Genomic DNA, 11,649 nt, shown 5'->3' on the forward strand with positions numbered 1-11,649 from the left:
ACTTCTCCCATCAACTCTTGCATTCATCACCTTCTTTAGCAGACTGCTATTTTCCATTCTCTCAACTAGCCAAACCACCTCAACACATTCATATCCACTCTAGCTGCTAACTGATTTCTTACACCTGTTCTCACCCTCACAACTTCGTTCCTAGCCCTATCTACTCGAGACACACCAGCCATACTCCTTAGAGGCTTAGACACTTCATCTCAAACATTCAATTTCTGTCTCTCCACCACTTTCATTCCCCACAACTCCGATCCATACATCACAGTTGGTATAATCACTTTCTCATTACATTTATGCAATATATATATATATATATATATATATATATATATATATATATATATATATATATATATATATATATATATAATCTCCGTAAAATTACTCTTCAAAGCACATACAGCACAATAGGCCTACAGTTACCATTTTCTCCGCATGCTAAATTCCGTGACTTCAAGATTCTCTTAGAAGGCGTGTCACTATCAGCATTATCTTTTCTGGGTTGGGAAAAATCAGTAACTGGGCATTAATAGATTAAATTTGCCTTCACATTACAGTTGCAGCGACTATTTTGAAGAAAATTACTTTACCAACGTGTACTATCTTAAATATTAGATGAGTATAGGCCTAGTTAGAGCATGGTTTGTACACGCACCTTGAAGCAGTACTGCTCGATGGGGTAAGAGCAGTAGCAGCAGTTATATAAGTAGTGATAATATTAGTTATATACTTTAATATAACCAGACGATCACATTATCATTATTATTATCATTATTACTTGTCAAGCTTCAACCCTAGTTGGGAAAACAAGATGCTATAAGCCCAAGGGCTCCAACAGGGAAAATAGCCCAGTAAGGAAAGGAAATAAGGAAATGAATAAACTTCAAAAGAAGTAATTAACAATTAAAATAAAATATTTTTAGAACTGTAGCAACATTGAAATAAATCTTTCATATATAAACTAATAAAACTTCAAGAAACAAGAGGAAGAGAAATAACAGAATAGTGTGCCCTAGCGTACCCTCAAGCAAGAGAACTCTACCTCAAGACAGTGGATAGACCATGGTACAGAGGTTATGACACTGCCCAAGACTAGAGAACAAAATATTCCCCATGTTTAAACGAATCAGCGAAGAGTTACTTAGATTTTAGAATTGAACATAACGTTCTCTGCTAAATTTCTAGTTTGGTGTCTCTCTCTCTCTCTCTCTCTCTCTCTCTCTCTCTCTCTCTCTCTCTCTCTCTCTCTCTCTCTCTCTCTCTCTTGCGTAGAGGAAATTGAATAGAATATCTTGAGAATGTTCATGATTGTCACAATACAATAATATTTAGCGATTGTACCTCCGGTTACAAAGTAATTCTTCGCTCTGTCTGATCAGTCTAGACCCATTGTTTCGCCCTTCACTTCGAATATAACTGGTTAATGAAAACAACTTTTTATCCTATCTTTATTTCGTAAACATATTGCACACAAACACATAAATACAAAAAAACCGAACTTAATGTATAAAAAGTTGTATAAATATTATAAATAAATAGATATTTAAAGCCACTTACCAAAGCCTAGGGTAGTCTATTCTGACTAACACCCTAAAGAAAGAGAACAGAAGAATGGAAGAGAATTATGTACAGAAATTGACCAGTTTTAAACGAAAAACTGGCCGTATGCTATTGTAAAAACTAAAGATCCTTTCTTGCATTAAGTTTTTAATATTTTGTTCGTAGTTTTAATATCCATTCTAATATATTTGACGGAATAACCGAAATAAGAACGGTTAGATAGAGGTTTCTGTCTAGCAAACCGTTTTTATAATTGTACCTCATTCAACTATTGACGCTATTTTGCCTTGCTATTGATAACTTTTTAAACTGAGAACCTTTTAACAGATCTCAAAAAGGCACAAAAATAATAATAATAGTAATTTCATTCAATAGAAGAAGCGTAAAGAGAACTTGATGTGTGTAGCAACTAAATTCGACTGTAGGCCTACATGCGAGACTTATATTTTTACAGATATTAAATCATATCCAAAAGGATGACAATGATCATAAATGTTCTTCGATATCATTCTTTTTTTTCTAGTGTTAAGTACAAAGACCGATCAGAAGAAAAAATAGTCCTATTAGAAACCTAAGTATTTGTTGTAAAGAGAGAAAGGTGGTATGACTAAGTTATTAGATCAATCAATATATTTTTCAGTGGGTGTTCACAGCACCATTGGTATTATATATATTTACAGCTGTCCTTTTTTTTTTTAATCTTTTTGTGAAATTTATCACCTTAGACTTATTTCACCGTGAAATTCGTTGTTTTAGCTAGGTTGGTAGCGTCGCGGGCTTCTGTTTCAGAGGTCCCGAGTTTGCGTCCCCGCCAAGGCGCAAATAGTGAGAGACCTTCTACCGGGGGTACTCCCCAGGGTGGCGCCTGGGGGGGAGGTTAGAGGGGGCTAGTGATAGTCCCAACTGGCTCACCGTCGCCTGAGGAGATGGTGAAGGTCGTCTCGGGAGACCTAAAACCCGCAACTTTAATTTTTAACATACCGTTATAGTTCATATGTAAATATACAATCATCATCATCATAGCTTATCCTGCCAAACAGCCAAGCATTGAAGAGTTCTTTCATTGGCACTAAGTCAGAGTTGCTCATATTAGGAGATAGTGGGCATAATCGGAGAATATTATTAATGGTTTGGGTATTCTCTCCATATTCGCAGGACTAGCCAGTTTTAAAGCCCCCATTTAAACCAGATTGTCACCTGTTCTGGCCACTCCAGCTCTAGCTCTGTTGAGGGTACACCAATCAGGTTGTACAATAATTGCCTGTATATGATTTAGTTGCTGAAGCCCTGTCCACACGATCGAGCATGCCCGACGAGCAAACAGTGATACCAGACCACAATAGTTAGTAAGAATGAGGGTTAATGACGTCAGAAGCAGGAAAACCACAGACAGGGATCTGGCATCATACAGTGTTGCCAGATCCCTGCCTTCAGTTTTCCTGCTTCTGACCTCATCAACCCTCATTCTTACTAACTATTGTGGTCTGGTATCACTGTTTGCCCGTCGGGCATGCTCGACCGTGTGGACAGGGCTTTAGAAATTGGATAAGCTTCATTCCCAATTGAACTATTCATTAAGATCTGACTTAAGGTATTTAAGGAAACATGATTTCGAAAAAAATGGACCAAAAAATCAGAATCTTCAAAGTATACCCTTATCTGCTGTTTCCTGAATATATATAAAATTGATTGATCTATAACCAGTCATATAAATTCCTACACATATTTTTTTAGCATTTTAATGTTTGTTTGTTTTTCTAAAAATTTATACAAAGGGTAAAAAAAAAGCATTATACTCCATGGTCCCACATATTATGACTACAGGCACTTCAGGAATTAGGCCAAGCCTTATTTCAAAGGTTTGGCGAAGATACCATTACCTAAATTATTGACTAGATAGCCCATCCAAGTCTAATTGTGTAATCTAGAGTATTACACTCTCACACAAAACTACTTCACATACTATACATTCTTTATGACCTACACACTTTAAAGATTTTCCTTCGGTCATAATACTGAGGGGAACACCTCCCATACATACACAGACACACATCAATTTACATTAAACAATAAACCATCTTAGAGGGTCGTATAACTTCAAGTGAAATACCCCCTGGCCCCTCTTAACAATCTACATATCTAAATGATGAAAAAATATATTATTCATAAAAGTAGCTTAATTTTGAGTACGTTTTATGAGCAATGGTATGGAGTATTTGAAATCTCTCGTGTTACCAGGGTAAGATTACTGTGTAACGCTAAGTACAAAAGCGAAAAAAAAGGCACGTCTAGACACTTCTGATTGTGGTCAGAAAGCCTTTATGATACTAAGACTAATTACTCATGCATTGTAATAAGACTTAGAAATATACTACCCCAACCCCAAGTCTTGAAGTTGTCAAGTAGAAACTCATGCTATGAAACACTATGAACACAATCTAGTTAATAGTTTCCTCTACGATTGCATGACTATACGTCAGCATAACTAAACACGACAAGTACTAACTGCTAATAACAAGTAATAGATAAGTTAAGTGTCATTCATACACTAATAGAACTTATCATTATACCTGAAGTAAAAAACCGACTAGTTATAATGTACAACTCATCCTGCACAACTATGTACACGTATCAAACTCGGTGCAAAAGCAACTGGAGGCATCTGCTACTGTGCCTCAATAATGTTCCTTGTTGCATCAGTGTTTGCGTGGTTTCCACTGGTACTCCTCATGCCACTGTTTTATTAGTAACACCAACATCTGATGGCAAATATTTTCTGACAGTACAGAAACCAGCGCATCAACTGAAGCTGCTACGTATTCTGACAGTACAGAAACCAGCACATCAACTGAAGCTGCTACGTATTCTGACAGTACAGAAACCAGCACATCAACTGAAGCTGCTACATATTCAATATTGCTAACTAAATGGTATTACATGCTACTCTTAGTGAAAATCTTGCACCTTTGTGTACTCAAGGTAACACAACTTCAGCTAAACCACAGTCAAGACACAGCACTAACCCAAAATCGGTCCCTTAAGTTGAAACTGGAATATCCATAATTGGATGATCTATGAGAATGCTAAATACGCGTAAGAAGCAGGGATGTCTCTGTCTAGTTAAAATTAAATATGAAAAAACACAAATCAAAGTGCTTTATGAACTTCTCTTGTTATTTATTTTGATCAATATAATGTTGAACCCTCTCCCCTAGAAAAGAAATTAATCCATTGTTCCCTGCTTCATACAACCAAAGTGAGTATACTTTTTCAGTGATTAAAAGTTATCTGCAGACAGACTAAGTAAGTACTATAGTAACATCTATGCTATATTACAATAACTTGGAACAATAATAATTGCACTCTGATAAGAATCAGAGTAGCCAACAACCATTTTTCATTTTAAATGACTTTTTGGAATATTGCTAAAGTCAATGAGCCTTAGCCACTGGTAAATGGGGGCCTGACCTAAGTATGGTCACTGTATGCATAGGCCTAGTGGTCATCCTCATTCCAACCGTGCCGTTACAGGCTATGCTTCCTGGCTGTGGAGGATGCAGGGGTGGTGGTGGTGGTGGCTGTGTATGGTGCTGCTGAATAACTGTGTTTTCTGGCAATTCATTCTGGAAGCATCCACCTGAAGGAGTGTAACTTGGAGAGGCTGGCTGTGAAGTCTCGCCTCCTCCACGGTTGATGGCTCGGTGAAGCTTCATGCAGGAGGAGGATTCTTCATGCTTGTATAAGTAGGATTTAAGAGCAAAAGACTTCCCACAACGAGCGCAGGCATAAGGCTTCACGCTTGAGTGCGTCTGGACGTGTGCTCTCAAGTTAGACTTGTCCGCAAAGGCCTTACCACACATGCTGCAGCGAAATGGTTTTTCACCTGTAAAGACAGAGTGTACTTTTTAGATTTCTTTACGAGAAAATAAGGGTCAATTCTAAGATATGCTATCTAAAAGCAGCTTCTACGAGAATGTTTATACACAGAGCTAGAGACAGGACCAGGTTGGAGGCAATTGATAGCCCACGTCGAAGACATGGCACCCACAGCAGATAAATAGATGAGAAAAAAAAATAATGTGGTAATTCCAAAAGCGAAATCTAGAGCAAAGCTACACATGTTGAATATCAGTTTCAGAATAAATATTCAGAAATTTCACATGTAAAATATAAATGGCATTATTGCCATTTTAAGTTTAATCCCTCCAGACAATGGTTCCAGAACATTACCAGAGCTATTATTATTATTATTATTATTATTATTATTATTATTATTTCATTATTATTATTATTATTCTTCCCTGTTGGAGCCCTTGTGCTTATAATATTCTGCTATTCCAACTAGGGTTATAACTTAGCTTGTATTAATAATAATAATAGTAATAATAATAATACAACTCTAGTTGAAAAAGCAGGATGCTGTAAGCCCGAGGGCTCCAACAGAGAAAAAAATAGCCCAGTGAGAAAAGGAAATAAACAAACTACAAGAAAAGAGTAGTCATGAACAATTGAAATTCAAAACCTTTAAAAATAACATTCGTATCACACCTATAAGTTATCTAATTCGACCACTCACCTGTATGTGTCCTTATATGCCCTTGCAGAAGCCATGGCCTGGAAAAACACTTCCCACAGGTTGGGCACTTGCAGCCTTGGTTGTGAGTGCGCATGTGCTGGCTGAAGGCTGGCGTGCTGACATAGACTTTGTCACAGTATGGGCACTTGCGTGCTGCCCGTTTGTCGTCTGGTGACCGGTGCGTTTGTCTGGAATTAAGAAAATGGCGGTCATTTATTATTATTATTATTATTATTATTACTTGCTAAGCTACAATCCTAGTTGGAAAAGCAGGATGCTATAAGCCCTAGGGGCTCCAATAGGGAAAATAGCTCAGTGAGGAAAGGAAACAAATATAAAATATTTTAAGAGCAACAAGATTAAAATAATTATTGTAATCATTATTACTTGTTAAGCTACAACCTTAGTTGGAAAAGCAGGATGCTATAAGCCCAGGGGCTCCATTAGGTAAAATAGCTCAGTGAGGAAAGAAAACAGAGAAATATAAAATATTTTAAGAAGAACAACAAGATTAAGATAATTATTATAATTATTATTACTTGCTAAGCTACAACCCTAGTTGGAAAAGCAGGATGCTATAAGCCCCAGGGGCTCCAACAGGGAAAATAGCCCAGTGAGGAAAGGAAACAGAGAAATAGAAAATGTTTTAAGAAGAGCAACAAGATTAAAAGGATTATTATAATTATTATTACTTGCTAAGCCACAACCCTAGTTGGAAAAGCAGGATGCTATAAGCCCCAGGGGCTCCAATAGGGAAAATAGCTCAGTGAGGAAAGGAAACAGAAATATAAAATATTTTAAGAAGAGCAACAAGATTAAAATAATTATTATTACTTGCTAAGCTACAACCCTAGTTGGAAAAGCAAGATGCTCTAAGCCCCAGGGTCTCCAACAGGGAAAATAGCTCAGTGAGGAAAGGAAACAGAGAAATATAAAATATTTTAAGAAGAGCAACAAGATTAAAATAATTATTATAATTATTATTACTTGCTAAGCTACAATCCTAGTTGGAAAAGAAGGATGCTATAAGCCCCAGGGGCTCCAACAGTGAAAATAGCTCAGTGAGGAAAGGAAACAAGGACAAATAGAATATTTTAGGAAGAGCAACAAGATTAAAATAATTATTATAATTATTATTACTTGCTAAGCTACAACCCTAGTTGGAAAAGCAGGATGCTATAAGCCCAGGGTCTCCAATAGGGAAAATAGCCAAGTGAGTAAAGGAAACAAGGAAAAATAGAATATTTTAAGAACAGCAACAATATTAAAATAAATATTTCCTATATAAACTATAAAAACTTTAACTAAACAAGAGGAAGAGAAATAAGATAAACTAGTGTGCCAGAGTATACCCTCAATGTGTGAGTGAGGTAAGATTGCCTTAATACCCTCAAGCAAAAGAACTGTAATTCAAGACAGTGGAAGACCATGGTAGAGAGGCTATGGCACTGCCCAAGGCAAGAGAACAATGGTTTGATCTTGGAGAGTCTTTCTTCTAGAAGAGCTGCTTACCATATTATTATTATTATTACTTGCTAAGCTACAACCCTAGTTGGAAAAGCAGGATCCTATGAGCCCAGGGGCCCCAACAGGGAAAATAGCCCAGTGAGGAAAGGAAAGAAGGGAAAATAAGATATTCAAAGAATAGCAACAACAGTAAATTAATATATCCTATATGAACTATTAAAACTTTAACAAAACAAGAGGAAGAGAAATAAGACAGAATAGTGTGTCCGAGTATACCCTCAAGCAAGAGAACTCTAACCCAAGACAGGTGAAGACCATGGTACAGAGGCTATGGCACTGCCCAAGACTAGAGAACAGTGGTTTGATTTTGGAGTGTCCTTCTCCTAGAAGAGCTGCTTACCATAGCTAAAGAGTCTCTTCTACCCGTACCAAGAGGAAAGTAGCCAATGAATAATTACAATGCAATAGTTAACCCTTTGAGAGGAGAAAATTTGTTTGGTAATCTAAGTGTTGTCAGGTGTATGAGGACATGAGAGCATATATAAAGAATAGGCCAGACTATTCGGTGTATATGTAGGCAAAGGGAAAATGAACCGTAAACAGAGAGAAGGATCCAATGTAGTACCGTCTGGCCAGTAAAAGAACCCCATAACTCTCTAGCGGTAGTACCTCAACGGGTAGCTGTTATACTTTTTAAAGAAAAGGTACTATTAATTTATCTCTATAAATTTTTTTTGATCTATTTAAAAGGGTTATTAGATATACGTTTTCACAAGGTTTAAAATAATGTAAAAACAATATCTAATAATGATAAAGTATTTTTATGTGATAACCATTTTTTGGTCTATTAATTCAATTAATGTGAACTAATTAGAGAGAGAGAGAGAGAGAGAGAGAGAGAGAGAGAGAGAGAGAGAGAGAGAGAGATTTGGCTCATTATTATTACTATCATTAATCGTAGTTGGAAAAGCAATATGCTATAAGCCCAAGGGCTCCAATAGGGAAAAATAGCCCAGTGAGGAAAGGAAATAAGGAAATAAATAAATGAGGAGAACAAATTAACAATAAATCATTATAAATCATTCTAAAAACACTAACAACGTCAAAACCGTTAAACTAAGGATCAAACGTTAAGGATAATCAATCAATTGGAAAAAAATAACTTTTTGGTACTAGATACCGAAGCCAAATTCAATTAATTGTTTATATTATTATAATTATTATTACTTGCTAAGCTACAACCCTAGTTGGAAAAGCAGGATGCTATAAGCCCAGGGGCTCCAATAGGGAAAATAGCTCAGTGAGGAAAGGAAGCAGAGAAATATAAAATATTTTAAGAAGAGCAACAAGATTAAAATAATTATTACAATTATTATTACTTGCTAAGCTACAACCCTAGTTGGAAAAGCAGGATGCTATAAGCCCAAGGGCCCCAATAGGGAAAATAGCTCAGTGAGGAAAGGAAACAGAAATATAAAATGTTTTCCCTGTTGCAGCCCTTGTTTCCTTTCCTTACTTGGCTGTTTTCCTTGTTTGAGCCCTTGTTTCCTTTAGTTACTGGGCTGTTTTCCCTGTTGGAGCCCTTGCTTCCTTTCCTTACTGGGCTGTTTTCCCTGTTAGAGCCTTTGTTTCCTTTCCTAACTGGGCTGTTTTCCCTGATGGAGCCCTTGTTTCCTTTCCTTACCGGGCTGTTTTCCCTGTTGTAGCCTTTTTTCCTTTCCTTACTGGGCTGTTTTCCCTGTTAGAACCCTTGTTTCCTCCCCTTACTGGGCTGTTTTCCCTGTTAGAACCCTTGTTTCCTTTCCTTACTGGGCTGTTTTCCCTGTTAGAACCCTTGTTTCCTCCCCTTACTGGGCTGTTTTCCCTGTTAGAACCCTTGTTTCCTCCCCTTACTGGGCTGTTTTCCCTGTTAGAACCCTTGTTTCCTTCCCTTACTGGGCTGTTTTCCCTGTTAGAACCCTTGTTTCCTCCCCTTACTGGGCTGTTTTCCCTGTTAGAACCCTTGTTTCCTCCCCTTACTGGGCTGTTTTCCCTGTTAGAACCCTTGTTTCCTTCCCTTACTGGGCTGTTTTCCCTGTTAGAACCCTTGTTTCCTCCCCTTACTGGGCTTTTTTCCCTGTTAGAACCCTTGTTTCCTCCCCTTACTGGGCTTTTTTCCCTGTTAGAACCCTTGTTTCCTCCCCTTACTGGGCTGTTTTCCCTGTTAGAACCCTTGTTTCCTTCCCTTACTGGGCTGTTTTCCCTGTTAGAACCCTTGTTTCCTCCCCTTACTGGGCTGTTTTCCCTGTTAGAACCCTTGTTTCCTCCCCTTACTGGGCTGTTTTCCCTGTTAGAACCCTTGTTTCCTTCCCTTACTGGGCTGTTTTCCCTGTTAGAACCCTTGTTTCCTCCCCTTACTGGGCTGTTTTCCCTGTTAGAACCCTTGTTTCCTTCCCTTACTGGGCTGTTTTCCCTGTTAGAACCCTTGTTTCCTCCCCTTACTGGGCTGTTTTCCCTGTTAGAACCCTTGTTTCCTCCCCTTACTGGGCTGTTTTCCCTGTTAGAACCCTTGTTTCCTTCCCTTACTGGGCTGTTTTCCCTGTTAGAACCCTTGTTTCCTCCCCTTACTGGGCTGTTTTCCCTGTTAGAACCCTTGTTTCCTCCCCTTACTGGGCTGTTTTCCCTGTTAGAACCCTTGTTTCCTTCCCTTACTGGGCTGTTTTCCCTGTTAGAACCCTTGTTTCCTTCCCTTACTGGGCTGTTTTCCCTGTTAGAACCCTTGTTTCCTCCCCTTACTGGGCTTTTTTCCCTGTTAGAACCCTTGTTTCCTCCCCTTACTGGGCTTTTTTCCCTGTTAGAACCCTTGTTTCCTCCCCTTACTGGGCTGTTTTCCCTGTTAGAACCCTTGTTTCCTTCCCTTACTGGGCTGTTTTCCCTGTTAGAACCCTTGTTTCCTCCCCTTACTGGGCTGTTTTCCCTGTTAGAACCCTTGTTTCCTCCCCTTACTGGGCTGTTTTCCCTGTTAGAACCCTTGTTTCCTTCCCTTACTGGGCTGTTTTCCCTGTTAGAACCCTTGTTTCCTCCCCTTACTGGGCTGTTTTCCCTGTTAGAACCCTTGTTTCCTTCCCTTACTGGGCTGTTTTCCCTGTTAGAACCCTTGTTTCCTCCCCTTACTGGGCTGTTTTCCCTGTTAGAACCCTTGTTTCCTCCCCTTACTGGGCTGTTTTCCCTGTTAGAACCCTTGTTTCCTTCCCTTACTGGGCTGTTTTCCCTGTTAGAACCCTTGTTTCCTCCCCTTACTGGGCTTTTTTCCCTGTTAGAACCCTTGTTTCCTCCCCTTACTGGGCTTTTTTCCCTGTTAGAACCCTTGTTTCCTTCCCTTACTGGGCTGTTTTCCCTGTTAGAACCCTTGTTTCCTTCCCTTACTGGGCTGTTTTCCCTGTTAGAACCCTTGTTTCCTCCCCTTACTGGGCTGTTTTCCCTGTTAGAACCCTTGTTTCCTCCCCTTACTGGGCTGTTTTCCCTGTTAGAACCCTTGTTTCCTTCCCTTACTGGGCTGTTTTCCCTGTTAGAACCCTTGTTTCCTCCCCTTACTGGGCTGTTTTCCCTGTTAGAACCCTTGTTTCCTCCCCTTACTGGGCTTTTTTCCCTGTTAGAACCCTTGTTTCCTTCCCTTACTGGGCTGTTTTCCCTGTTAGAACCCTTGTTTCCTTCCCTTACTGGGCTGTTTTCCCTGTTAGAACCCTTGTTTCCTCCCCTTACTGGGCTGTTTTCCCTGTTAGAACCCTTGTTTCCTTCCCTTACTGGGCTGTTTTCCCTGTTAGAACCCTTGTTTCCTCCCCTTACTGGGCTTTTTTCCCTGTTAGAACCCTTGTTTCCTCCCCTTACTGGGCTGTTTTCCCTGTTAGAACCCTTGTTTCCTTCCCTTACTGGGCTGTTTTCCCTGTTAGAACCCTTGTTTCCTCCCCTTACTGGGCTGTTTTCCCTGTTAGAACCCTTGTTTCCTCCCCTTACTGGGCTGTTTTCCCTGTTAGAACCCTTGTTTCCTCCCCTTACTG

At 39.1% G+C, this 11,649-nt stretch overlaps 1 protein-coding gene across 1 annotated transcript in view; it reads right to left on the bottom strand.

The window, feature by feature from the left end:
- Positions 1-4,969: 4,969 nt before the first annotated feature.
- LOC137624720 (zinc finger protein SNAI2-like) overlaps positions 4,970-11,649 on the bottom strand; it is a 14,340-nt gene continuing 7,660 nt past the window's right edge. The window contains exons 2-3 of the mRNA XM_068355673.1: positions 6,146-6,333; positions 4,970-5,452 (exon numbers count right to left, since the gene is read on the bottom strand). Of these exons, the coding sequence (XP_068211774.1) occupies positions 5,001-5,452; positions 6,146-6,333 (640 nt within the window). The 3' untranslated portion in view covers positions 4,970-5,000. The remainder of the gene's footprint in view (positions 5,453-6,145; positions 6,334-11,649) is intronic.

The sequence above is a fragment of the Palaemon carinicauda genome, chromosome 2 (genome assembly GCF_036898095.1).
Source record: "Palaemon carinicauda isolate YSFRI2023 chromosome 2, ASM3689809v2, whole genome shotgun sequence".
Lineage (NCBI taxonomy): Eukaryota > Metazoa > Arthropoda > Malacostraca > Decapoda > Palaemonidae > Palaemon > Palaemon carinicauda.